At 42.2% G+C, this 25,466-nt stretch overlaps 4 protein-coding genes, 1 long non-coding RNA gene and 1 other non-coding gene across 9 annotated transcripts in view; 3 read left to right on the top strand and 3 right to left on the bottom strand.

Moving 5' to 3' along the window:
• Window positions 1–7,100, top strand: part of eda (ectodysplasin A) — a 42,355-nt gene extending 35,255 nt beyond the window's left edge. Inside the window, exons 3-8 of one of the 4 annotated variants that reach the window (XM_062536856.1) lie at window positions 2,591–2,635; window positions 2,879–3,067; window positions 3,257–3,291; window positions 3,497–3,548; window positions 4,037–4,167; window positions 5,262–7,100. In XM_062536856.1, coding sequence (XP_062392840.1) covers window positions 2,591–2,635; window positions 2,879–3,067; window positions 3,257–3,291; window positions 3,497–3,548; window positions 4,037–4,167; window positions 5,262–5,522 — 713 coding nt within the window. In that variant the 3' untranslated portion in view covers window positions 5,523–7,100. Of the gene's footprint in view, window positions 1–2,590; window positions 2,636–2,878; window positions 3,152–3,256; window positions 3,292–3,496; window positions 3,549–4,036; window positions 4,168–5,261 lie in introns of all 4 variants that reach the window. The other 3 variants (XM_062536855.1, XM_062536854.1, XM_062536853.1) reach the window with 3 other exon arrangements.
• Window positions 5,785–11,712, bottom strand: LOC134080439 (uncharacterized). The gene is made up of 3 exons (XR_009939203.1): window positions 11,587–11,712; window positions 11,036–11,084; window positions 5,785–5,953 (listed from the first exon to the last, which is right to left on the bottom strand). It is a non-coding gene; the product is annotated as an uncharacterized LOC134080439 (long non-coding RNA).
• trnap-agg (transfer RNA proline (anticodon AGG)) lies at window positions 9,892–9,963 on the bottom strand. The gene has a single exon. It is a non-coding gene; the product is annotated as a tRNA-Pro (tRNA).
• On the top strand, window positions 11,679–14,499 carry wnt11f2 (wnt 11, family member 2). The gene is made up of 5 exons (XM_062536862.1): window positions 11,679–11,920; window positions 12,104–12,339; window positions 12,470–12,747; window positions 12,876–13,168; window positions 13,333–14,499. The coding sequence occupies exons 1-5, from the start codon at window positions 11,841–11,843 to the stop codon at window positions 13,505–13,507; spliced, it is 1,062 nt and encodes a 353-aa protein (XP_062392846.1). The 5' UTR covers window positions 11,679–11,840; the 3' UTR covers window positions 13,508–14,499.
• Window positions 14,500–17,375: 2,876 nt separating this feature from the next.
• Window positions 17,376–20,830, top strand: igbp1 (immunoglobulin (CD79A) binding protein 1). The gene is made up of 6 exons (XM_062536861.1): window positions 17,376–17,581; window positions 18,138–18,446; window positions 18,549–18,744; window positions 18,834–18,916; window positions 19,357–19,475; window positions 19,973–20,830. The coding sequence occupies exons 1-6, from the start codon at window positions 17,376–17,378 to the stop codon at window positions 20,119–20,121; spliced, it is 1,062 nt and encodes a 353-aa protein (XP_062392845.1). The 3' UTR covers window positions 20,122–20,830.
• Window positions 20,831–21,691: 861 nt separating this feature from the next.
• On the bottom strand, window positions 21,692–25,403 carry zgc:158432 (uncharacterized protein LOC555281 homolog). Its single transcript, XM_062536863.1, has 9 exons — window positions 24,815–25,403; window positions 24,356–24,467; window positions 24,088–24,252; window positions 23,789–23,870; window positions 23,392–23,480; window positions 23,233–23,283; window positions 22,970–23,035; window positions 22,405–22,549; window positions 21,692–21,829 (listed from the first exon to the last, which is right to left on the bottom strand). Exons 1-9 carry the CDS (start codon window positions 24,891–24,893, stop codon window positions 21,722–21,724), a joined length of 897 nt encoding a protein of 298 aa, XP_062392847.1. The 5' UTR covers window positions 24,894–25,403; the 3' UTR covers window positions 21,692–21,721.
• Between the last annotated feature and the right edge of the window lie 63 nt (window positions 25,404–25,466).

Here is a 25,466-nt window from a genome sequence, read left to right as displayed (position 1 = left end):
TCTGTGTCGATCGACTGGACGCCATGCAATCCATGTTTACTTTCACATCAAAGAATGTGCTGAACGTGCGGCGAACGAAAGGCATCTGGAACGAATACAGAATTTGAAGGGAGCGTCTTTAGCAAATTGTTCGTCTTACTTTTGATCTCTGGTGTTTTGAGAAAAAGAGATATTGCGTGAGAAGCGCGCATATGCGACGCACAGAAACAACTTTAATTAAGAAAAGCAAAATGATGTCTTATGGGGGTGAAAAACAACTCACCATCCAGTTTAAACAAGGCCATGGTGTGGGTGAGATGTTCGTTTCATTGACTCGTACTGTAGGTCTGTGGTTAACCCTCCATACAACAGCCCTCTTTTGGTTCAGCACCACAGTTTAGAGAGTCTTTTAGAATCGTTTACCTTTCTGGTACAAGGGAAGCGTCTGCTTATATGTCATTTATATTGTGTGTCATCTTCAAACATAGTAATAAAACCAATATTCACCATTAGTCATGTCGAACTGACGCAGACGCGTGCATGTTGTTGAGTAAATTACAGTGGTGAGCAAAGTATACAAATCCTCTCCGTGAGTGAAAGCAGAGACATTCTTGGGGAAATATTACTCCGGTAAAACATCTAAATTTCCGCTTGTGTTAAAGGCGCAGTCCTGGAATTGGGCAGGAAGTCGTGTTTGTTTATGTTTACTTTTATATTTTAAAATGAGTAGCAGACGCTTTTGTCCAAAACAACATACATTATATTTTAACCAATGACCAAACAAAACATACCAGAGAGGTAGCTCACCCCCCCCCCCCCCCCCCCTTTCAGTATTCTCTAAGAAACTTCAGGCAGGGTTTCTCAGAGAAACCCCACACAGAATTTTGTTTTTGTTTTTGTTTGGGGGAAAGGCTGCCCCCACTTTGTTTACAGGTTTTGGAGCCTGGGCTGCCTACAGAGATTTTGTACAGTGCACTCATGGAATGGGCAGCTAGCAGAGTGTGAGAAGATTATTGCTTAATGACAATGACAAGCGTATGATCACTGACTGCTGTACCTGTACCATTTAAAGAACAAAATAATTTGCCTTCAAATACTTCAAATGATTATCTAAAAGTAAAACCACTGTGATTTGTTAGGGCTCAGTTATAGTATTCGTTTTGTACTTAGACATACCATATTCCCTCTTCTTGTTGGATCTACTCATGTTAGGCTCTACTATCACTCTGGGCACTCTGGGCACACAGATCTGTCAATATGAGGTCATTAAACTAGTGTGACACTAAATGCCAATTAACAGCGTCATGATGAGCGATCTACATGTGTTTATTATTTATTATTTATTATTATACATATTTACCAAAATATTTATATCAAACTTGTCATAGTTACTTCATGTTTCAACTTGATATTTTTTGCTGACTGAAAGTGTGTGTGTGTGTGTGTGTGTGTGTGTGTGTGTGTGTGTGTGTGTGTGGTAAAAACAATTGGTGGTAAAACACAAAGCAAAATTCAATATACAGTAGGAATCTTGTAGGATATCCTGCTGCCAAGGTGACAATTTCCTTTGCGTATTTGTGTGCGTTATTGTGGTGTAGTCATGTTTTGTTACTTCAGAGTTAACAATCAAGTAACTAATTAGAAATAATCATGGTAACAATTGATTTATTTTAACCACATACACTGTAAACGTTTTTTTTTTGTGCTGCCAGCTAATATTGGATGTTTCTGGAAGGTGGCTCAATGGTGTTACAGTGATGGAACTTCTTTTATGTTGCTAAAATGCTTCAAGACCGAGCCACAAAACCACCAGAGGAACCAGACTTTACTGCTCGTACTGAGTGCCACATTTCTGGATCCGGATCTCAGAGAAAAAGTCCCAGATCATTCTGGGAAATGTTTCATTTGAGACTCCTTCAGAACAATTCTTCTTCCTCTCTCCCTACGTCCCTCCAACATTTTTTTAATGGCTCAACATGTGCTTGGCACAGAGTATTAAAATACCTGGCAAATTAATATCTGTGAAATCTTTCCAGGTTTCCCCCTCGCTCTTGCTCTCTCTCTCTCCCTCCTGCCACAAAGGCTGTTATGTGGCCTTCCTCGAGTTCCTGTGTGTCTGTGCATTAGTGAGACCTACCTTGTGAGACCATTTTTATTTTAATTCAGTAAAATTCCAGTCTCTAAATGCTAATTACTCCCAGACTACATACAGACCCACCACTACACCTCCTCTTTTTCTAGAGAGAGAGAGAGAGAGAGAGAGAGAGAGAGAGAATCCGTCGTTCCTTCTCTAACGTGGACCAGATTTCAGCCAGCTTTCCTCATTAAACAGACCCACTGATGAAAATCTGTTTATTTATCTCTAAGGCATAAAAAAACAACACGCTGGCCTTGTGTCGTAAGATGTTATCGTTAATCATCCTCAAGCATTGGAGTGGTGCCATCACAAACTTCAGCCTATCTAAATTTATTTCCAGGCACAGACATGCACGTGTTTTAAGACTAGATTCTGACACTCTGGGGTATCTGTATAACAGTGTAGCGTTTTTATAGGTCATGAAATTGAAGCTGACTTTTGAAACACACTGATATTCTCTTTCTCTGTTCTCAGATCCAAATAGTGGCAGTGGTAAAAAAAGAAAGGACAGGAAAAAAGGTAGAGCTCCCTCAGCCCATAAAAAGACACCACATTTAGCTCCAAAAACAGCATTGTTCCACATTTCTACTGACTGTGTGTGTTTAGGAAGGCATATATACTGTACCTTGTACATTTAACCCAGATTTGTGCAGAGTTCAAGATCACAACAAATTAATTCTCAAAATTCTCAAAATATTCTCAAAATAAAACTCTCTCTTGGACTCTACCACCATGTAACCTGTTTCCGTTGCCGTCCCCCAGGAGGCAAGAGAGGGCCCCCAGGTGCCCCTGGTCCACCAGGCCCTCCTGGGCCTCAAGGGCCCATGGGTATCCCTGGCATACCAGGCATCCCCGGCACCAATGCCAATGGGCCCTCTGGACCACCAGGTCCCCCAGGGCCTGCCGGCCCCCCAGGGCCACAGGGTCCGCCCGGGCCCCAAGGTTCGTCAGGTACGAAACGATCTCGCTCCAAGCTCGCCTTCACATCTTCATCCACTGACTCCACAAACTCCACATCCTCCTCTTACAGAAGTGGTGAATATTACTTCTTACCATCTCCTGTACTAATGAAGAGGGTAAAATGCATGACTGACTGACAACTGTGTCACGTATCTCATCATACCTCATGTTTGTCTCCAGGGGGAAATGACAAGGGCCGGCAGAAAGACTTTCAGGTATATTTGACTTGGTAAATTCATAAGCTTGCTGAAAAATTATCTTAAAATTAGCTGATTTAGTTGTTGATGTTAGCGTGAACATATGAAAGTCCTCTTTGTTGTTCTACCTTCGCATGCTTTTACCCATGTTCATCACAAAGTTCCAACATTGGCCACTAGGTGGTGGTCTCTTAAAGACCTTTATTTGCTTTGTGCCCCACAGCCAGCCGTGGTTCATCTTCAGGGGCAAGAGACCACGATACAGGTGAAAGAAGGTAAGAGTTAACTTTTAGAAACCTCTTCAATTACACAGCAACTTCTTTCTTTGGCTTGTGATACACAGGGGAACTCTTTGAAAAACACTGATACAGCAACATATGGAGAACAAAAAACCTTATCTGAACACCGGTGTTGATATTAAAGGCTATTTAGATGTTCTGTACAATTGCAAGGCCTTCTCTGCTTTGGTGTTTCTTTCACTTCGCTGGGTCCTACTGTCAGTGTTACCCAACAGAGTTATTTATAAACATTTCCCAGTTTGCTTAATTTATTGTGCGTTTTGTGTGTATTTATGGTGTCAATGACAGCCAGACAGTCTATTAAATCATGTGGGCATGTGTGTGGGCGCACGGGCGGGCAGGCGGGCGTGGGAATTTGTTTGTTTGCGTCTGCGTGTGTGTCTGTTTGTGTGTGTGTGTGTGTGTGTGTGTGTGTCTTAATCCTTATTACGGATGTTAAGTGACTGCATTTTTCTCACACTGAGATCTTTCAGAAGGCGTACTCAGAAACTGGAAAATGATCTCCATGCATCACAAGGTGTTTAAGATGCACTCCCACTCGGGCGAACTGGAGGTGCTGGTGGATGGCACCTACTTCATCTATAGTCAGGTAGAAGTGAGTACGGTCCTTGACCTAACTCCTACTCCCGCCTGCCCTGCATGCCACTGGACTCCCCCCCTGGCTTACACTGGTCCCCACTGGCCTGAAACCGGAGCTGGATCTCGCAATGAGAAACGATGTGGTGACAAATTGGTAGTGTGGATCTGTTCCCTCGACTGGCATGTAGGACATCTGTATTTTTTTTGACGTCGGGAATAAATTAGGCTGTATTTGTGTATCTAAACAAAGACAGTGGTTGTAGATTTTCCAGTGAGCAAATCCTTCATTTGACAGTAGAATAAAGGATGAGGGCGTGTTACTTGTTCAAATGAACCCAGACATGTTTTTCAATAGCAGAACCATCTCCAGTTGTACTGTGGATTTATGCACCTTCTTCTCCTAAAGGGACACCAGTGTAGCATTCCGTCCCAACCTCAACAGACAGCAAGCATTTGGAGTCGGTCATAGTGGGATCAGTGCTGTTTGATGCATTCGATTCAGAATCTTATATTGCAGTCATTGACAAGTTTTGACCTTAAAGAAACCAAACAAGTGTCTGGAAAAGGCAAAGTGTTTTGACAGACTACATGAACATGGCTTTGATCTTAAGCCACCCACCCCCCAACCCCCCCCTGCTCATCTCCGTCCAAAAATAAAATCTGTCCGCATCTTGTGTTTCCACGCCACAACTGTATGTCATCTTTGATATGTGAGATTAGTTCTGGAGCCATATGATTGACTAAGGTGAGGGGTTTTCACAGCTGCAGCCTGAAATCTGTGGCTGTTTCAATTGGGACGTAGAGTTAGGACCAGAGTGTGCACTAGTACATGGCCAGGTGATTTCAAGTCAAGGGGAGTCTAAAAGCTTATATTTTAGAAATGACTTGTAGTTTTATTAATTGTTAGACATTACTAATGATAATTGCTGTTCCCAGTACCATATGCTTGCACTTTAGTATCAGCTAAAGCAATTGATAAAGCAATTGCTATTTAAGGTCTTCTGAACTCTTTATTCAATGTTTTATTTCTGGTGTGTGTGTGCGTGTGCGTGTGCGTGTGCGTGTGTGTGTGTGTGTATGTGTGTGTGTGTGTGTGTGTGTCCCTGCCAGGTATATTACCTGAACTTCACCGACATTGCGAGCTACGAGGTGATGGTGGACAAGACGCCGTTCCTGCGCTGCACGCGCAGCATCGAGACGGGCCAGCGCAAGTTCAACACGTGCTACACGGCCGGGGTGTGCCTGCTGCGCGCCCGCCAGAAGATCTCCATCCGCATGGTGTACGAGGACACCTCCATCAGCATGACCAACCACACCACCTTCCTGGGCAGCATCCGCCTCGGGGAGGCGCCATCCGGCGGGCACGCTTAAGTTTTTACGGAGGGCGCCCCACCACTTCCACCCACACGCACGCAAAAACACACCTTTTCCGACCGCAAACCGCACCCCTTTGTCCAGACTCCCAGACCTTCATCACTTGCCTGTAGGGGATGATTCTAGGAAACCAAAAAAAAAGTCAGTTTATCACTACTCGGTACGAGACAAAGTAAAAGACACCCCCATTCACCCCTTCCACCTCCATCTGCCATTTCCCCCCCTGCTCTCACCTCCGCCCTCAGGCTCTGGGCCAGCACCTCCTCTCCCCTCACCCCATCTGCCGCACACCCGGACTAATCCACGCCCTGGAAGCGAGGAGGGATTCCATACTCCTAGGGCACCATGACGAACTCTTTGGGAATCCTTGACAGTAATCATAAAGTGCTGGTGCCAACTGACGTCATCGAGATGCATGCATGCAAGAGCTTGCCAGATAAGGCAACGGCATGTCATGTAACAGTTGCAATGGAGACGCCAGAAGATGGGGGGAAAAAAAGGGAAATAGTGTAAGTTGAGATACACATGTAGGACTCTAAAAGTCTACAAATTGTCTACAAATAGTTTGCTAAGTCATGTAGACTAATAAGCTATCTCCAAGAATGATCATGGACACCAGTAAACAAGAGTGCTGGTCAACAAGAACTGATAAAGCCCCTGTGAAGTTAGCATGTAACCATGCCTATGGCCCTGTAGTTCATATTACAACATTTTAGCTCGAAATGCAACCATATAGCCACATACTCTGCCATATAACCGACCACTAAGCCATGTACCTATGTACCTGAAGACAATTCTGTATATTCAAAGAAGTAGTCCTGTAACTCAACACAGTCATATAACCCAGCATTGTAACTACTCTTGAATGAATGTTGCAAAGAAGTCCCACATCAATCAGATTAACTACTAGTCAACATCCACACTAACTTCCGCAAGGCTGTACATGCCACAAAGGTTCCAGTTGTGTATACTGATTGTGCCAGCAGTTCACATCTGGATGGGAAATCACATGACGACATGGAATCACAGTGGGTGATTTAACAGAGCGATTTGAGATAAGTTTGATAAAGAGACACGTTCCCTGTTTTGGAGAAAACACACAAGTAACACTTGCAGTCTCTCAGTCTGGCCTAGTACCCTATTGAGGATTTCACATGGACTTTATTTCATTCCTTTTGTGAGGAGCTGTTATCAGATGTGGAAACCTCCCAGACGATTCTGGCGAAAGAAGAATCTATCAGGAGTCATTCTAAGAAGTATATTTGCCTGACGCTGTATTAACCTTTGCCTCAATTAGGGGAAGGTCAGGACATTAATTGAAAGCAATGTACGGGAGCTTTGAATGTGAATATGAACATTGATTCAGTATGGCGTCAGTCTAAATGCCTATTTCCTTGTAGGCCTCTTAATCTCTGCTATTTTTCTATTGAATCTTCTTACATAGTAATATTTTTAATGTGTTTGAGTGATATTGTAGGTAAATATGGTATATTTGTTATCCTGTTTTGCTGAAAATAATGTACATTTGTATACTGTATTGTGGGTGTAAATATGTACATAAATAGAATTCTGTTTGGTTGGTTTTGTAAATGAATCTGATTTTTTTTATAATATTAAATAGTTTCTTCCTCACTCTAAAAGTTTTGGTAATCTGGGTTGTTTATGCATAGCTTTGACTACATAGTTTAAGAATGTTGTGTTATACAATTCCCTTTGAGTCTCTCTGAGGTTAGAATACCATGCCGTTAGAGATGGTGCCATCTGCATTTGTTAGTGATTTGGAATTGAGTGTGCTTTTCACTGTTTCATGTAGTGCTTCATAAGTGAATAGCAACAGCGCCTCTAAGTGGACAACTGAAGCTATGCCTTTAGTGGCATTTGTTAAATCTGAATGCAGATTTTTGACTATTCGTCTGTCTGGCAGTCTGACATAACGAGGAGCAAGAATGTAATGTCACCTGCTTTCAAACCTTTAGAAAGATTTCACTGGCAAATATAAAGCACAGTGAGCCTACAGCTGGTACAAGGTGTGTGATCCATGATTTTAGATTGAATTTAAGGTTACAGTTTAAGTACATTTTTTTTATTATTATTAAATATTTTATATTTTATTATTTATTTTATATGTGAGTATATCACTAAAACTAACACTACCCACTTAGCCCGAGGTTTCGAAACAATTTGTCAACAAGCTACCAAAGAGCAGGATGATGAGAGCATGCTCTATGAAAAATGTAATGATGGCCTTCACCAAACTTTTTACACTATTTTACATTAGTGAGAGAAAATGCTTAAACCAACAGAAACATGCCCCATGAAGTCACTGATACTGGTAGTTCCCTGCATTTCTTACACATTTAAAACATTAAACGCCAATGGCTTAGCAGTTTAACCTGTTTGATAATGTGGGATCAGTAGGAAAGGCCATTGACTGCAGTATCACCTCTGCCAGTACAAGTCTTGCGCATCTCAAAGCCGAGAGCCTTGATGACTGTATTCGGATGTCTGGCCTCCAAACATCCAATACACAGTGGTCTGAATGTATATTGAGTTGTTGAGGGGTGTTTCACCTAACAAAATAGGCACCACCTAAAATGGGTCAGTCTTTGAACCCCAAATGGCTTGTTTATCTGCATCTTAACAGAGGTTTTCCTATAGTTGCCTGATGTGTCCTGCATTTTCAGAATTTCCTGAAGTGTAATGTTTCTGTCTGTGTGTGTGAGTGTTTGCATGTTTGAATTAGTGAGTGTGAACTTGTGTGTGTGTGTGTGGGGGGGGGGGGGGGGGTTGAGATTGGATCCAACAGGAAGAACTGGCCTCTGCATCCCCTCGCTCCTCAACTGCTGGTCTTTCATATACATGAATCTCATCTCACCTTACTGCCTCACACACTCCTCACGGAGCCCCCACACAATAACGCAGCCCAGCAGTGTCCCCAGGCCACTAACATTTCACAATAAAAAAGGAAAAGGCAAAAAAAAAAAAAGATTGAATGCTGGAGTGATAGGAGGGGGACAAATTCACTTCCTTTGAGACGAGTTTCTGTTGCATGTAAAACAGTTGGTGAAGGCGAGCAGGAAATTCAGTCTGGCAGACACATCCAATTCACAATTCATTAGCTGCCTCAGAAATGCATAGGCCTATATATTAGTTCAAATCAATGCCCGCCTGTGCAATGTCTTCCAATAATATCTGCTTTCATAGAGGACCATAAAGCTGACCTTGAACATTGCATAGGCCACACGTACTGCACTTCTGAAACAAGTGAAACCAAGCACACTAAACAACTCCCATGCCCTGTCCAAGTGTATCATGTGGAAATTATGTATGTTCTCGATGACAACCTGTGGTGTGGGGGGAAACGTGGCTCAGGTCTGCTTCATTTTTATTTACACCATCCAAAATGTTGCTTTCACCAATTCTGTTGTGTATTCAAATACCAGAACGAACCAATCACAAATGCCATCTCAAAGGCCTTCAACATTCAGCGGTTTCTATACCACCTGGACAGCCGCCATTGAGAGTGAAAGAGGCATCTCTAGAGATAACCCTACTCTCCTTGGGCAGAGTAGGCCTATTCACTGTCAACATAAAAGGGGTGCAGCAGAAGTTAAGTAAACATGCATTCTCTCTATCTCCCATATGTGTGAATGAATGTGATTAAGTCTAGTAATCCCCTCTCTATGATATATCCCCTGGAAACCTTTCAACAGCTAATCCTGCTCTCAGACCACATACAGATAATGAATTTAAGATCCTCTAACTAGCTTGTTTGCCCTCCCCCTTACTCTGTCTTTCACTCACTCATAAAGGTCCCATATTTGATAATTTAGTTTGGAGTTTAACACCGACAACTTCCAAGGTCCATAGGTCCATTCAGGTAGCCTATGGCTAGGCTACCAAAATCTATGACTATGATGAATTCCCGGATTCTATTGTGTTAAGAATGTAAAGACGGGTGATGAAAGGATTAAGAAGGTAAATCCGTTTGTATCTGTAAAACAAACTGTTGAAGGGTTTGTTTTGTGGCCATGGGCACCAAAACTGGCCGCACGTCAATCACACTAATTGTTTTGCTTTAGGCTTTTATTGTTGTGATATTCACAAGTAAGAGACGGAATACCCAGGAGACAACCAGCAGGAGAGTTTATAGGCTGCCTACATTCCTATTAACATAGATAGAGCATGTGGGATAGGCTATTGGATTAGGCTAGGCTACTTGCTGCATATAATAGGGACGTGACAGCACGCATGTCGAATATTAACTCTTTCACAAGATATGTTTCGATATAACATTGGCCTACATATCTAAACTTTGCGCTCGTCTAGTAGCGGCAATTTAAATTCATGACACTTACCAAAAGGAGGGCTCGTCCGGGATTTGAACCCGGGACCTCTCGCACCCTAAGCGAGAATCATACCCCTAGACCAACGAGCCACGTGCATATGTGGAAAATTCAGCATAGAAATAGAGTCAGCTGTCAGAACTTAATATTATTTCATGACTCATTATAATCGCCGTGCATTTTCATGGCATGTTACAACCATAATCCATTGCGCTATCCTTTATATCTTTACTATGACACAACACCCTGTAGACTTTCTTAATCTTGACAGGACACAAAGCTTACGGAAGCTGTGAAAACTACGCAATGTTGGAAATTCGCCCGATTGCATCTGGTTAAGGCATCATTTTTATGTGATGACCATCTCTAGGCTACGTTTTAATTGATGTTATTGGGTGCTTTCTGGAAATGACTAGGCTACTGATATTGCGCTATCCTTTATATCTTTACTATGACAACACCCTAGACTTGCTAAATCTTGACAGGACACAAAGCTTACGGAAGCTGTGAAAACTACGCAATGTTGGAAATTCGCCCGATTGCATCTGGTTAAGGCGTCAGTTTTATTTGATGACCATCTCTAGGCTACGTTTTAATTGATGTTATTGGGTGCTTTCTGGAAATGACTAGGCTACTGATAGGCTTGCAAAAGACACGGGCTAAGCCCGCACACTTAAAATTAGCCTATTAAAATTGTTTAGGCTAAGGTGCAAGGGTAGACTATTTCTAGTCTGAATAAAGCCAAGGGCTGCAACTTTGTATCAAGGTATTATTTCAACAATCCCTAAGCTGCGTCTTTGTATCAATTAATTGTAGGCTATCAGCAATGCGACATGCTGCAACTTTGTATCACCGCCAAAGGTAGTCAAATGCCCATATTTGTGACACTTTTCTTGCTGGAATGTGGGCTACCACGAATCCTTCTAGAAACTATTCTTATTCTGGCCGTGGAGTAGCCTGCTTGCGCCTGTGAAGATGCGTCACTTGGGGATACTTTGTGTCCCTATGAAAAGAATGACGATTCCAGGATTAGACCATAACTAGAGAACTAACTAAATCCGTTGTGATGTAAATGTTTCATGTTGTAGAGATCCGCCTCAAAAGAAATCTTCAAAAGACTTAGGCCTAAGGCCCGCTAATTGCTTCACACAGAGGGCAACTCACCGATCAAGCCGTCTGAACATTGAATGGCCCAGTGTCTGAAGTGATTAGCCTACAAGAAAAGTTGAAAACTAATCAGGACGAATTACGAAATACGAAACAAGTTAAAGTCATTCGAGTATTTAGGCCTACGGCATACTTCCTAGTCTCAAATTAACAGACAAGTCAAGTAGGTATAGGCATAATGTTAGATTAAGTCTAGAATTTAGCCCCGACCAGACTAAAGTCTGTGTCCACAGAAAGGGACCATGTATCGATCTGTGCACAAAGGCTGACAAACAGTCTTGTTTTGGGTTTGACAAAGTGATTGATCCTCCGAGTGAAATCATTTATTCAGAAAATGTTTAGGCAATGTTGGTCGTTAATACTACCTGAAGGCCAAGCCAATAGGCTACTAAACACAGTTTACGATATTCAAGAGGAATCGTATAGACCTACAATTCCAACATGTATAGCCTTGGCTGTAAACATGATTTTTATGTAGCCTATCATAACTAGAATTGTGCTGCTGTAAACGGTAGCCATACTAGCCATGGAGGTCAGAATGGACCTACCTGAAGTTTATTCGCCGAATTAGTTGGGCGTGGTTACAGAGACTGGACAGATAAAAAGACACGCTGTTTAAACAAACCACTAGGTTGTCTGCATTAGGAGCTCCTACTTTTGACACTATCGTTAAGACCGTCTGTGCGAAACTGTTTTGGACCACACTTTTTTTTCGAAAGACCTGTGAGTCACTGCTGCATTTGGCAACTGATGGACATTTGAGGACAGGACATTTGAGAGTAGCAATCGATTGGTGGACAATATGCAATATCACAGGAACGTCTCTCTACTCATACTGATGGTCCTTCTGGAAGTTCACTGTAGCGCGGGTATCTACTGGCTGTAAGTGTCAAGTTTGGGCAATTGCTTTCGAATGAGCCTTGAAACAGTGTTACACAGTTGATCTGTGGTGTTCATTTCTGCTGAATGACCCGTGAATCCTTATTTATGTAAATACATATGTATAAATGCATATTAAATAAATGTTATGTTAATAAACTATTTTGCGTGTATGCTATTTTTCAGAGGTCTCACGGTGAATGGTAGCTCAGTGGGTTGGAATCAGACGCACCACTGTAAGCTCCTTGACGGGTTGGCCTCAGACCAGCTCCAGCTCTGTCGACGCAACCTGGAGCTCATGCACAGTATCGTGCACGCTGCCAAACTGACAAAGAATGCCTGCCAGAACACTTTCAAAGACATGCGATGGAACTGCACGTCAATTGAGAGTGCGCCTCATTTCACACCAGACTTGGCAAAAGGTAGGAACCTTTTACATGTGAAAATAAACACCTGTTGGTTGATTTAGTCAAACCATTTATCCTTGGCAGAAATTACACATCCTTTCCCAGAAGGAGTACGTGCACTTATCGGTCGGAATGTGTTTTACAGGTACCAGAGAGTCGGCGTTTGCGTTTGCCCTCGCTGCCGCTGTTGTGAGTCACTCCATTGCGAAGGCTTGCGCCTCCGGAGAGCTGCCGAGTTGCACGTGTGGTCCAGCCCCAGCGGAGCAAGCCGGTCCTGACTTCCGATGGGGAGGCTGCGGAGACAACATTCGCTACGGGCTTCAGATGGGCTCCGCGTTCTCTGACGCGCCCATGAAAAACCGTAGGTCTGGGCCTCAAGCGTTCAGGCTGATGCACCTACACAACAATGCGGTGGGCAGACAGGTACGCATCACTTGAAGGGTTTCGCCATTTACTAGTCTAGATTTCTCTCTGGGTTTTGATATTTGTGTGTATTCAGCTGATCTAAGTAGACAACGTTTGCAATAAAGATCATTTTGCCTATTTTGCAGGTCTTGGTAGATGCTGTGGAGACAAAGTGCAAGTGTCATGGTGTGTCTGGGTCATGTTCTGTTAAAACATGCTGGAGGGGGTTGCATGACATCGGCCATATTGCAGAGGATCTAAAGGCCAAGTACCTTTCAGCCACAAAAGTGATCCATCGCCTTGTTGGCACACGCAGGCAACTAGTTCCCAAAGAGCTGGATGTGCGACCTGTCCGAGAGAGTGAACTTGTCTACCTTGTCAGCTCACCTGACTATTGTAAGACTGATGCCAAACACGGGTCCCTTGGCACACAAGACAGGTAATGGAAACACACAGTATCTTAATTTAAAAGCTGAACTCTTCACCTCTCCAAATGGGCAAAAATGTCCACCCAATCAATAAGGCCTCCTCTCATTCCTTATCTTAGCCAAGTGGTATCTAGTTAACCCCATTGACCAATACACTGATTTAATCTGTCTCCAGGGAGTGTAACAAGACGTCGAGTGGCAGTGACAGCTGCGGTCTGATGTGCTGCGGTCGAGGCTACAACGTGTACACAGAGCAAGTGGTGGAACGCTGCCACTGCAAGTACCACTGGTGCTGCTACGTCACCTGCAAACAATGCGAGCGCACAGTGGAAAGGTATGTCTGCAAGTGAACCCTGGAGTCAGAAGAAGAAGAGGGGAAAAAAAAGACAACGAGGAGCGACAAATGGACAAAAGGAGAGGGTTACGAACTGGAACCCAAACAAAGTGCTGGGTCCACCCCCGCATCAGGCTCTTTTCTTCAAGACGAAAGACATGCCTTTTGTGGCTGCGTGTGTGACCATGGCGACACCTGGCCGAAACCATAGTGATGGTTTACAGACAACAGCATAGCTCTGACAGGACCCAGGCTCTGTTTACGTGCAGGTGATGGACGGAGGGCCCCGAGGTTCCCTCTGAATGAACGACGCTGTTTGGAGAAAGAAAAAAAAAAGACAATTGGGAAGGATACCTAATAAAAGACTTTTCAGAAAAGACACAGATGGATGTGGCCTGAGTGCCAACTCTGAACAGACTAATCCTTACTCATTAACTCCTTTGCTGAGCAAAGAGATGCCAGAGAACTCATGGGCGAGAAGGGGAATTTGTGGATGTGGTGCAAGGCGAGCAAACAATCCATGGTTAACCTTCTGTCTGTAAAACCCCAACCAAAATGATCTATCCAGAGCAAAGTTTGTATGTGTGGTTACTTGTATTTTTTGCTTTTTGTATAGGCCTACTTCACTGTAAGGATTTTATCAGGAAGCATGTTAGTATGACCAATCATAACATGTATGAAAACACCCATACATTTTAACTTTTTAGTTTTTCAAGACAAGTGAAAACAAAACAAGTGAAAACAAAAAAGACACTAACGTTGATCTGAGTTTCATCATTAGACAGCACAGTGTCTACCACACAGTGAAAATGCACTTACAAATAGGTAATTTAGGTGAATCATGACATTCTAAACCTGTAGACCATGCTTCAGGCTTCATGTCATGTTTCATTCATAATTAAAGGACAATTATGTACTTTTCTTGATACTGCGAAAAGCCTGCAATAATGAAATACCCAGAAAATAAACAAAAATACTTACACTGCCCTACATTTTAAATAAAATGTGTTAGACTTGAGTGACTTATTTGACATGTTATTAGCAGTAGGTGTTTGATCGTCTTGTGCTAGATTTAAGGATAGAATATTGTCACAACCTTGAACCTTGTCACATTTACACAAATAGGTGAGGTTGCAGACATCTTGCCTAAATTAGAGCATAAAATTAACCTTGAAATTTATGCGCAGACGTGTTTTCTCTGTAACCCTCTAGGTATGTTACAGGATAACTATGGTAAATCAAATATAACCAAGCCATTAGCAATCTTAAAAAGACCTGTATTTTGTCCGAAGCTGGTTTTTGACTCACTGTAAAACTGTTTTCTTTACTATAAAGACACTTCCCTGGTGCTCTCTCATAAGATCATTTTGCCTTAAGAGTTTGACTTATTTTAAGGCAGCCAAATTTGCCCTTCTTTTAGACAAATTGGCTTGTTTTCTTGACAAGACATCTTAAGGTCAAACTTGTATTAAATTTAATCAAATGATTTTACGAGAAAGCGTAAGGTAAGTCCCTTAATAGCAAAAACAATACCAACTGGATTCTTTGATCTTAATGTAAGATTAACAGCTGGTAAATGAACAGTTTTTACAGTGCATCCTCTGAATTTGCATTAGTGTACAGGTAAATTCACTTTTTTTAGTATTTACTGGTCGCACTGCATTAAATAAGACCAAGACACAGTTATTTGTGCATGTAGAGTTTAGTAGACACCTATTATGAACTGAACAGATATAAGTGTGCAGCCAAGTCAGTGGCTCTGTCAATGGACACTGAGACTGGTAAAAGGGTGCTACCACACTGCAAAGCGCCGCGCTGTTGACTCGACAGCTGATGCGAATATGTCAGGAATGCCATGCCCTCTTCAACCCAGGCCAGCCGTGTGTTTACAGGACTTTGTTTTTAAATAAACACAATGAACCCATATTTCATACACCCAGTCATTCATTAAATGAATTTAGCAGAAGTTGACCAGATAAAATGTTAGAGTAGCTTTGATGTGTGTGGAGGTCCTCAGGAATTAAACTACCTACAGACTAAATAAAATCAGCTCAGACACTTTTACAGTGCCCTGGGAAGTCTAGCAATATGCAAATCACCAAAAAAAGATTTAATAAGGTAGAAACAGTAGGCGATGATTTACTATAAAATGGATGGGCGTTGTGTCTGTAGTAGTAAGTGTCGGTTTAATGATTGATGGCAGGCCAGGGCAGCGTGGCACTTAAATACAGATGCAGAGATAGACATTTACAGCAAGGGCTAATCCCCCCTCACATTCCTGGGGTCGTCCCAGCCTGGGGGGTAAACTACCACAGGGACAGGTGGAGAAATTCTTAGATACAACTTCCAAATTCCACCAGCAAGTTGTTTTGGTCTGAGCTAATTTGGAATGTAGTTGTAATGAATAGAGCAGCTCTACAATAAGGCATTGGAAGCTAGTAGAAGGACATAGGTAGTATGTGTTATTAAAAAGGTTGGTGATTCAAGCACAAGTACCTACATAGAGAACAAGACACTTGAAATTACTTTTGAAAGCAGGACAGTGCATTTTATACAAGGTCATTCTTTCAATTCTGCCCAAGCCATCTGTTAGAACTGATGAGGGTTGTGGTGTCGCCCTCACCCCCTGGCATCAAGAGAATTTAACAAAGGCGCGTGCCTGTCGTCTGAGTGATTGAGTGTTCTCTTTTAGTCGTGTGTGGCTGAAAGGCCACACGCTTTGTTCACTTTACAAATATGAAAAGAAATGAACCATTTTCATGTGCTGTTTATGTGGCCATGCAGCATCAAAGCAGGAATGCTCTGAAAAATTCTTGTGGTCATGATTATGGAAGCAGATCCTGCTAAAAATGCATTGTGTAGGCTATATATTATGAGGGACACAAAGTCAGTGTCTCAACAAGATTTATTTGACCTCAATCTGCACTTATTACACTCAACACACTCATCAAAGTGTGATGTAAATGTAACTATTGCATTACGAGTGCTCAGACATGTGTAAGAACACAGGATTCAATGAAGCACACAGTTGCACACACTCACCCACTCTACACAGCATGATGAACAGTTCTCATCACAAACACCCAACAAATGGACATCACATCAGATCACATCATCACATGTGCAAGTCCACTTGCCTCTAATGACCAGTTGAAAGAAGCCCTTTAGTGTCACTAACCTTATTTCTTTCTGTATAACCTCAACATTACGACTACACCTTTTTACAACACCGAAAAACATAATATTTTTACACACACACACACACACACACACACACACACGCACGTACGCACACACGCACACACACACACACACACACACACACACACACTCACACACACACACACACACACACACACACACACACACACACACACACACACACACACACAATGTCTTGACCCAGGTACTCTGGGTTTTGTGACGACTGTCAAAATTGTCTGAAAAAATTGTCTCACCACCACCAGATTATGTCAAGGACATTGTTCAATAGTTGACACATAAAATAAACCATACCAAGGAGAGAGACCTCTGACCTGTCTGCCTGTGTAAGCTGTGAAAACAGAGATAAGAAAAATAAATACACCTTGTTTCACGTGAAGTCGTAGTTATGCACATGTTTTTTTTTTTTTTTAATTATTATTATTTATTTATCTATGTTTTATAAATAATGCTCTTAACTGGGTGGATGGCGGGTCAACAAAAATGTAGCCTACTGTTTACAAGAACAGCTTTCTGGGAGGGGGTAGGCCCAAAGCCATCGATATCTCAAAGGGAGCTAGTTTGCCAACACTGCCATCTACTGGAAGATGTCTTAATTGTTGAAACTGGCAAGTACGGAGGCCGAATAGTATGTGTAATCGTTGTTTTTCACTTTCGAGAAAATGGCGTCAGCAGAAGATGTCACACAAAACTCAGAGTCAGAGACTCCTAAACTTTCCGATTTATTAGATCGTGGATGGAAATTTTATGAAGAAGTAGATACTACAGATGAGCCTACAGGATCTAATCCAATTCAAGTGAAAGTTAAGCGCGGAATTATGCAACTGGAAGAGGCAACGCGGATGGTCGCCCAACTCGAGTTATTCAGGTGAGCCTACCAAGATAGCTAACGCCAGCTAGCTAATGTTGACGTTTGCTCATCAATTTAATGACACCTATCAAGTTTACATAGCATTGCGGTTATGGTCTAATTGTTCAACATATTCAGTAAAATACATTTCTCTCTAGAAGCCCAGAGTTCACAATACAAGGAGTTTGAAATTAACATTACTAAATTTGGGGTAAGGTTAACGTTACCGTTAGCTAACTTTAGCTCAATAGCTAGTGACCATAGCTGCAACTGTGAGTCAATCAGTAACAGCCAGTCAGCTGCTAAGTAGTAACGTAACGTAAATAACACGACGTTTCATTGAAATATAATTTATTCCATTTGAGGTTATGAGGCTGTCATTCTCATGGAAACAGTCATTAGCGAGCGATCTTAGTTAGCAAGTTGTAGACCAACATAGTGTTGCTTATATATTGCTAGGCAACATGCCCATGTCTTTGCCATTTGTCTCTGTTTCTTTGAAGTAAGCAAGCAAGCCAAATAATACATCTGAGGAAGTTCAAGTAAATTAAACACCCCCATGTTTGCCTTTCAGCCGAAATGAAGAATTGGAGGAGATTGCCACTACAGACTTGAAGTATCTGTTGCTTCCTGCTCTACTTGGCGCGTTGACCATGAAACAGGTGAATTTGTCCAAGCGGTTGGAGCAAGTTCAGATAGCCCGTGTGTATTTTCTGGATTTCTTGAAGAGATGCAAGGAGTACAACATTAGTAAATTTGAGCTGCCTAAATCCAGCGAGACTTCAGATGACACATCTGAAGAAGATGGAAGTCGGCCTCCGCGCCCTCTCCAACAAGCAGACCTCATCAGCATGGCTACACAAAGACAGGCTAAAATTGAAAGGTTTGTTGTGTCTGTCTGTGAACTGATATATACCCTGTGAGTATGTGTTAAAGCTGCCCACACACTGTAATGATGTTAGGATTTTGTTCTCTACATATTCAGGTATAATCAGAAAAAAGACACAGAGGCAAAACTGTCAGCGATCAAAGCAGCTGTGGAGAGCGAACAGGCAGATGATGAGGTTGTGCGGGATTTCTACCTCCTCAACGTCCGTAGATGGATCGCTATTGCCCTGGAAGAAATCGAGAGTATCGATCAAGAAGTAGAGATTCTCAAGAGGATGGATGCTCTCAAACAGGTGAAGCCAGGCAGACTTGTACTCTCCTTCAGTCTTACATACAAGCTGTGACTTACTGTGACTTGATCACATTTTGCTTTCTGACTCAGTTTCAGAGCTCAGCACAGCCATCTCAGCCAAAAAGGCCCCCCATGAAGCCATTCATCCTCACTAAAGATGCTGTGCAGGCTAAGTATGTTTACCAATCGTATTGCCCTGTGATACTCATGCCCCCGAGTGTACTAATCTCATATTGTATTGTTACTGCCCTTAGCCTTTACTGTGTTTGTGTTTTGTGAAATGTTTGTGGATTTCCCTGTCCTGTTCATCAAAACTTTGTGGTTGTTGACACAAAATACTGTACATTGTCTTCATAGTAGAGTAGACGTTACATCTGAAGGATCTCTGTGGTTTTTCAGCTGTGAGGTTCCTCCTAACATCTCAAACTTGTCTCTGTTGACCCACCCCTTCTGTGTTCATACCACTCATCCCACTGTATGTCACGGCGTAGTCGGCCTCTATTTTTCATGTTATGGCGTTCCCTCTCGTAAACATCTCATTGGTTCTTTTTCATAAGTAAACAGAAGGTGTAATGATGAAACAGATGTTAATGTAAGCTTGAAATGTTCCCAGGGTGTTTGGGGCTGGTTACCCAAGCTTGGCGACCATGACGGTAGATGACTGGTACGATCAGCACAGGAGGAAGCACTGCCTGCCTGACCAGGGTGTCCCACGCGGCCCCAGCAGCTCCGGTAAGCACTGAGAGTGCTGGCTTTGATTGATTAAACACCAGGGTTCTCATGGAAAGTCATGAATTGATTGTGTAGTATGTAGGTCCAGTTAGGCTAATTATGTAATTTTACTCTTCCATGGATAATGTTTTGCCGTTTGGATTTCTGCTGTATGATATTAGTTTTGAATTCACAAACTGGTCTATTAGAATAAAACGCAATAAAATGCGTTTCTTTTTTTTGCACAAATGCAAAAAATAATTTAATCTTTAATAGTCTTCAACAAATCGGCCCAACCTGAGAAGTTAAGTATGCAATTTTGTGTACTTGTAGAGGTTGTGAAAGGTCTTGGAAATGTCGTTAAAGGTCCTCGAAAAGTCGTAGAAAAGTATTAAAATACCATCAGTAAAAATAATGGGATAGAAGCTGCTTCTAAATGAATGAATGTATGTGAGTGTAAATGTAAAAACTGCCTTTAAGTCCTCTCTGACATTTTTCTGTTGTGTCCTCTTCGCCAGCTGACTATGACGCAGAGGAGCGAGAGAAAGAGGAGAAGGAGAAACAGGAGGAGAACGATGACGAGGAGGCGCTGCAGAAGGCAAGAGACTGGGACAACTGGAAGGACACGCATCGGCGAGGCTACGGCAATCGCCACAACATGGGCTGAAGGGGCTCCCCAAGCATGCACCTCACAGGCCCCCCACGCACACATCGTCTGACACGCCACGCGCTCCCCACACACACAAACTCACACACACACACACACTTTGCCAACCACACAAAAAAAATCTCTCTCTTTCTGTCTGATTTGTTTTTTTATTCGGAAATAAAAATGGACAGTCTAGGCTGCCTTTGTGTATGAGACACGCTGCGATATCCTGCCGCCTTGAGTTCTGCTCCGTAAGACTGAAGGGCATCTGAAGGGGAGCTGCCTTCTCTGGCCACTCTGCCCTGTCCAGTGATCCAGGGGTGTTTGGTTTGAACCTGATCCCACACCAAGCCCTCTTGGTTTTGCTCAGTTGGAAAATTAAGCCAATAGCCAAAGCTGGGGATATTCAGCGGAATTTATTTTCCTCCCCGACAAGTATTGACCCATTTCAGATGACGGCTCAAAAAGCACTCGGGACATTCACTGATTTCTACGAGACGTTTGTCTTTGTTATGTTAGGTTTTTTCTATTCTAGTTTTATTTGTGTTTGGCTTTCAGTGTCTTAGTGGTTCTACCCCCAGCTTGACCTTTGCAGATATTTCAGATTGTTAATGAAGAATTTCTGGAGCAACCTTGGGTACTTTTGAAAACAGGAACATTGGTGGTGCAGAATGTGTGTGTGTGTGTGTGTGGGGGGGGGGGGGGGGGGACGCACTGTTAATAGGTGGTTGTTGTACAGCTGTACGGATCCAACGTTTCTCCACTGTATACTGCGGTTGCTAATGTAGCTATTGCTTCAAAACTTCTGCCCCTCTGATGTTTGGGGTTTGGCAGCAATCCAAAGAAGTGGGTTTGATTGTGTGCCGTGGCGTGCATGGTTTCACATCCAGTGACGATAGCCCACTTATCTATCAAGCACCCAGGCCACACTGGAAGCCCATGATTGTGGAGGGGGGTAATGCTAAATATACTGACAGTGGGTTTAAAACAATATGTTGTAACAAGGAAACAAAATCAATGCTGTAATAATCAAGAGATCTCTGTGAATTTATGTAACACACAGGAGATTTCAAACAGTATTTGTTTTTATTTGACAAGGACTCGTGGAGTTTTATACATTAGCTTGGGTATTCTGCTGTGAAGCTGACAGATGCACAAATGTGATTCATATTTATTTGAATCTGCTTGTAGCTGGGATTGAGTGTTGAGTGCCATGTTCAGTGACTTTACGGTCACCCTGAAAAATTAAAGGAAGCATCCTATTCTACTTTTCTCTGGTCTTTGTTTTGCCAAAAGACCCCATGGATAGAACAGAACAGTACACTTAGTGATGAGTTTGTTAGGTCAATGACATGTAGTAATGAGATGTAGGGAAGCTATGTAAACAATGTCAAGATGATCCATGGCAGCATTTCATATGGAGGGGGAAAATTTTGCTCCAACATTTTCTCCTTAGGACGCACGCTAGCTTACAAAGACTTACTAAAACTCTTCTCCAAATTGGCCTTGATACATGTGTTTTAAATAGTTTTAACAACAATTATGTACAAGTATTGAGCTCTGAAAAAGAACTCTTCTCACAAAACTCATGTCATCATCTCCAGTCTGCTGCAAGTCCTCAATACCTCCCGTTCATCATGGATCTCTGGAGCTGGGGGGCGTTGTAGTCAGGCTGGGGAAACGATGGCTGGGATGGAGGTGGAGAGAAGTTCCCTCCCATCACCCTCTGATATGGGAACACATGAAACATATATGTAGTCATTGCTGAAGTCCATCCATGGTGTCAGCCAAGGGGTTTGGAATCTTTTAGTTCATGTTTTTGTCATTGCAAACTTCAAAATACAACAAAACAACAAAAAAATGCCAAGATCAAGATCATGCTTAACACAGAACCCATACTCAGTTACCACTGGGTGGTTTTCAATGAGGCCATTGTGTGACTGGTTCAAATTGCTGTCAATTGTACTGTGTTTTCAATACCCACTGCACAATATAACTTATTCTCGTTGGTTTTAATAACATAATCTACTCCGCTCATGCTGTGTCCCATTTTGTATATTTAAATGGATGTGATTAAAGGAAGCAAAAAAAAAGACTCCTCTTGTAGCCTTTTTCATCTGAAAGTCTAAACAAATGCACTGTTAAACAAGTGAACTGTCTTCTTGTGAGTTTAAACAACAACCCACCTAATGGCTCCTACATCTTTCAGTACTTGCCTGACATGTGCATTCGTAGGAATTTAGCGGGAAGACTGGGCATGGATGTACTGAAATGTTATTTGTCTCTCCGGAAAACACTCACCGTGCCGTTCACAGGGGGCTGTTTGGGTCTGTGGCTGTAATCTGAGCTGTAGTCCTGAGGAGGACCTTGGCCCTCGTACGGAGATCTCCCTGGAGGCGACTTGGCGTACGGGTTACTCAGCGCCTGCCCCATCCCAGGGCCATAGCTGCAGACGGGGGATAATATAGCACATAAGCTTTCTGCTCACAGATGTCCTGGAATTGCTGATAAAAAGTGATAAGCTGACAGGTGCCAGGTGGAGCTTTCTATGCTTTGAGTTGTGTTGAACGCAGTCAAATGACACTCTTTCAATAACTTCACTTCCACTGTGTTTAATACAGCGTGATGCCAGGCAGTAGACACTAGCATGGGGAACTTCAGAGGATATGACACATTCTTATGTCAAAACGGTAGCTTTTTCACATTCTGTTGATATTTCTAGGTAATTTTAAGTGTTTTATATGTTTTTTTTAAATATAATAATAACTCCACATAGCACTTTAAAGATATCCACTAAGGAAGAAGGAGAGTGAAGAGGCCCTAATTTTAGGGTTGCATAATTGGACTACAGAAGACTACTACATGCCTGTTGGGTTGTGGGGGAGGTCCCCCCATAGATGGCCGATCTTGTGGATGGATGTTTCTTTGTTGACTGTAAAAAAAATATTGCACAATGCAGTTGTCTTGAAAACTTTTGTGGTGGCAACAATCTGAAAATATATAGTGATATAGCCACAGAGATAGCCTACGTGGCTTTATGGACAACTGCATCTGACCATTAATGTAACAAGTAACTGATTAACAACAGTGGTTTGGTGATTCACAGGTGCACAGCTGCTGGCTACATACCTGTAAGATTGGTTGAACGGCCTGCCTGTCCTGTCGGCAGGAGGAGGCATCCTGTTGGTTTAGCATGTGAACATGAAGGGCAGGTGAAAACAGGACCCAATAAAAAGGCTGCACATCTTACTAGTGAGTAACGTAACAGCTCATGGGATGTGAGCTCACCTGTAATCGCTGTTGGGCATGGCCGTCATAGGGACTGTGCTGTTGGGCGGCCTCATGCTCTCAGGTGGAGGCCTGGAGTTTGGACGTCCCTATCACAGGAGGGGTCGAGGTGTGCAATTCTTGTTATATGGCTCCTAAGGGTGTGTAATATTTTCCCTCGTCTATTTCATAATGTTTTACCACAACAAACTGCCTTCAGGGGTGGGAATTTATTGTCAGTCACCTTTGTCTCTCCAACAAGGAGGGTGCTGTTAAATTTTACGATAGCTCACTACACGTGCAAAAACACAAAGAACTTTTGAATGGCTTCCAAAAGGCACTTTGGTATTTCAAACATGTTCATTGTCTGTGAAGTATATTATTCAAATCCATTTATTTCACTATACAGTACTCTCACCTGCATGTCAGAGGCAAAAACCATGTTCTTAAACATGTCATCTTCTTGCTCCTGGTTAAAGGCCCCATTTGTCTGTCCTTTCCTTGAACATAATCAACATAACTCATTTTAGAATCAGTCATGATGTGGGTTTCACACCGCTCTGCCGTTTGATATTTACAGCACAATTATGTAATGTAACCACAACCACGTAGGTATTTAGATACCCAAACAAATCATCATAGATCATCACGACTTTTATAGAGTAAACAGAGTAATAGCAACCCTCAGAGTCTCAATTCTCCCTTCCCCACACATACTTGTTCTTTTTGCCTTTCGACGGTTTCTTGGTTAAGTAGACCGCAACTCCCACTAAAATGGCTAAGCCCACTCCAGGTAGGGATGCCACCAAGGCAAAATTGACAGTGGTCCATTTCTGAGTGCAGTCCTCACCAATGAACCATTCACCAGCATCATTATTACATCTGTAAACGGAGAGAGAAAATAAGTGTATACAATGGACATAGGACAGCACTGAATCATGGCAATGAGTATTTATTTATTTATTTATGTGGAAGAAGTCCTTACCTACAATACGGGTTCTTGGCTTTACAAAAACATAGACTGTTCTCACCACACTTCAAATCATCTGCTCCAACAGTTTTACAGTTATTGTAGTCATCCACACCAACGCACTGTGCTGAAATCATTATAGCATGCCAGTTACTTACAAAGGATACTCCGTCAGATACAGAAAAGAAGCATTACTTTCTAATGCTTTTGACCAGCTTACATCAACAAAAGAAAATTCTGTCGGCACCACAGACAATATAAACCAAATCCAAGTGCAAAATTCAGTGTAATCTCATTATAACAATGTTGTTCTTTCAAGAGGATACCATAATCATCGATACAACAGAATATTAGGCATACCCCGTCTTGATAAATATTTGATTATTGAAGCCTCCAATGTCTGCTGTATTGCTCTTGACAGTTAATCCAATTGATTACAGTTCCTAAATAGAAGTCATCACCAACAATACTTACGGTTAGGTGCTGGTGGATCTTGTCCATAAACAAGCGAAATGAACAGCGTGCTAAAACACAACACGAGGAGGAACTTCATTGTTACAGAACATAGAACCCTCTGACAAGGTGATTCCACAAGAGTTCAGTTTTTATATGTGCCACACCTTTAGACTCGCGCACACACACACACACACGCGCATAAATGTAAACCTCTAAAATGCTTCACTATCGCAGTAAATCATTTCACAAGCATGTGTTCTTTAACTCCAAAGTTTACTGCCTGAACAAGGCATGGCTGTTTCTACAGCAAACATCCCTTTGGTGGTTTAGATATCAGTCTGTGGAGGCTAATATAGTCCATAGTTGTTTGATAATAAGAAAATCTTTAATAATTGTTAACCAGCAAGATGGGTATAAAAAAAATATTGATGGTGTTAATATAGCATAAAGTATGTTTATAAAGCATGAAATTATTCAAGGAAACAAATCCCATTTACACTCTGTTAAGACCATAGTTCCATTAGGCAATCATTACCTCTGCCTGCAGAAAGTAAAACCACACCACCCCTAATTAGCCACACAATCCTGAAAATATCAGAACACTATTACGAAACTAACAGACTGTCCAGTAAGAGTTTATGTGTTGTTTATAAACTGCTTATGAATTAGT

This window comes from Sardina pilchardus, chromosome 5, assembly GCF_963854185.1.
Source record: "Sardina pilchardus chromosome 5, fSarPil1.1, whole genome shotgun sequence".
In the NCBI taxonomy this organism is placed as follows: domain Eukaryota; kingdom Metazoa; phylum Chordata; class Actinopteri; order Clupeiformes; family Clupeidae; genus Sardina; species Sardina pilchardus.
Note: the sequence above shows the minus strand (reverse complement) of the source record. Positions and strands in the feature narration are given on the sequence as shown.

What these genes read in the sequence shown, in the direction of transcription:
- igbp1 (XM_062536861.1), top strand. Translation starts at nt 17,376, where the DNA reads ATGGCGTCAGCAGAAGATGTCACACAAAACTCAGAGTCAGAGACTCCT. An exon ending in GCCCAACTCGAGTTATTCAG is followed by an intron (nt 17,582 to 18,137) that starts GTGAGCCTACCA and finishes TTTGCCTTTCAG; the next exon opens with CCGAAATGAAGAATTGGAGG. An exon ending in GGATGGATGCTCTCAAACAG is followed by an intron (nt 18,745 to 18,833) that starts GTGAAGCCAGGC and finishes TTTCTGACTCAG; the next exon opens with TTTCAGAGCTCAGCACAGCC.
- wnt11f2 (XM_062536862.1), top strand. Translation starts at nt 11,841, where the DNA reads ATGCAATATCACAGGAACGTCTCTCTACTCATACTGATGGTCCTTCTG. An exon ending in AGCGCGGGTATCTACTGGCT is followed by an intron (nt 11,921 to 12,103) that starts GTAAGTGTCAAG and finishes GCTATTTTTCAG; the next exon opens with AGGTCTCACGGTGAATGGTA. An exon ending in ACAATGCGGTGGGCAGACAG is followed by an intron (nt 12,748 to 12,875) that starts GTACGCATCACT and finishes CCTATTTTGCAG; the next exon opens with GTCTTGGTAGATGCTGTGGA.
- zgc:158432 (XM_062536863.1), bottom strand. Translation starts at nt 24,893, where the DNA reads ATGAAGTTCCTCCTCGTGTTGTGTTTTAGCACGCTGTTCATTTCGCTT. An exon ending in CCGTTCAACCAATCTTACAG is followed by an intron (nt 23,036 to 23,232) that starts GTATGTAGCCAG and finishes TTTTTTTTACAG; the next exon opens with TCAACAAAGAAACATCCATC. An exon ending in CCTCCCCCACAACCCAACAG is followed by an intron (nt 22,550 to 22,969) that starts GCATGTAGTAGT and finishes CCCCGTCTGCAG; the next exon opens with CTATGGCCCTGGGATGGGGC.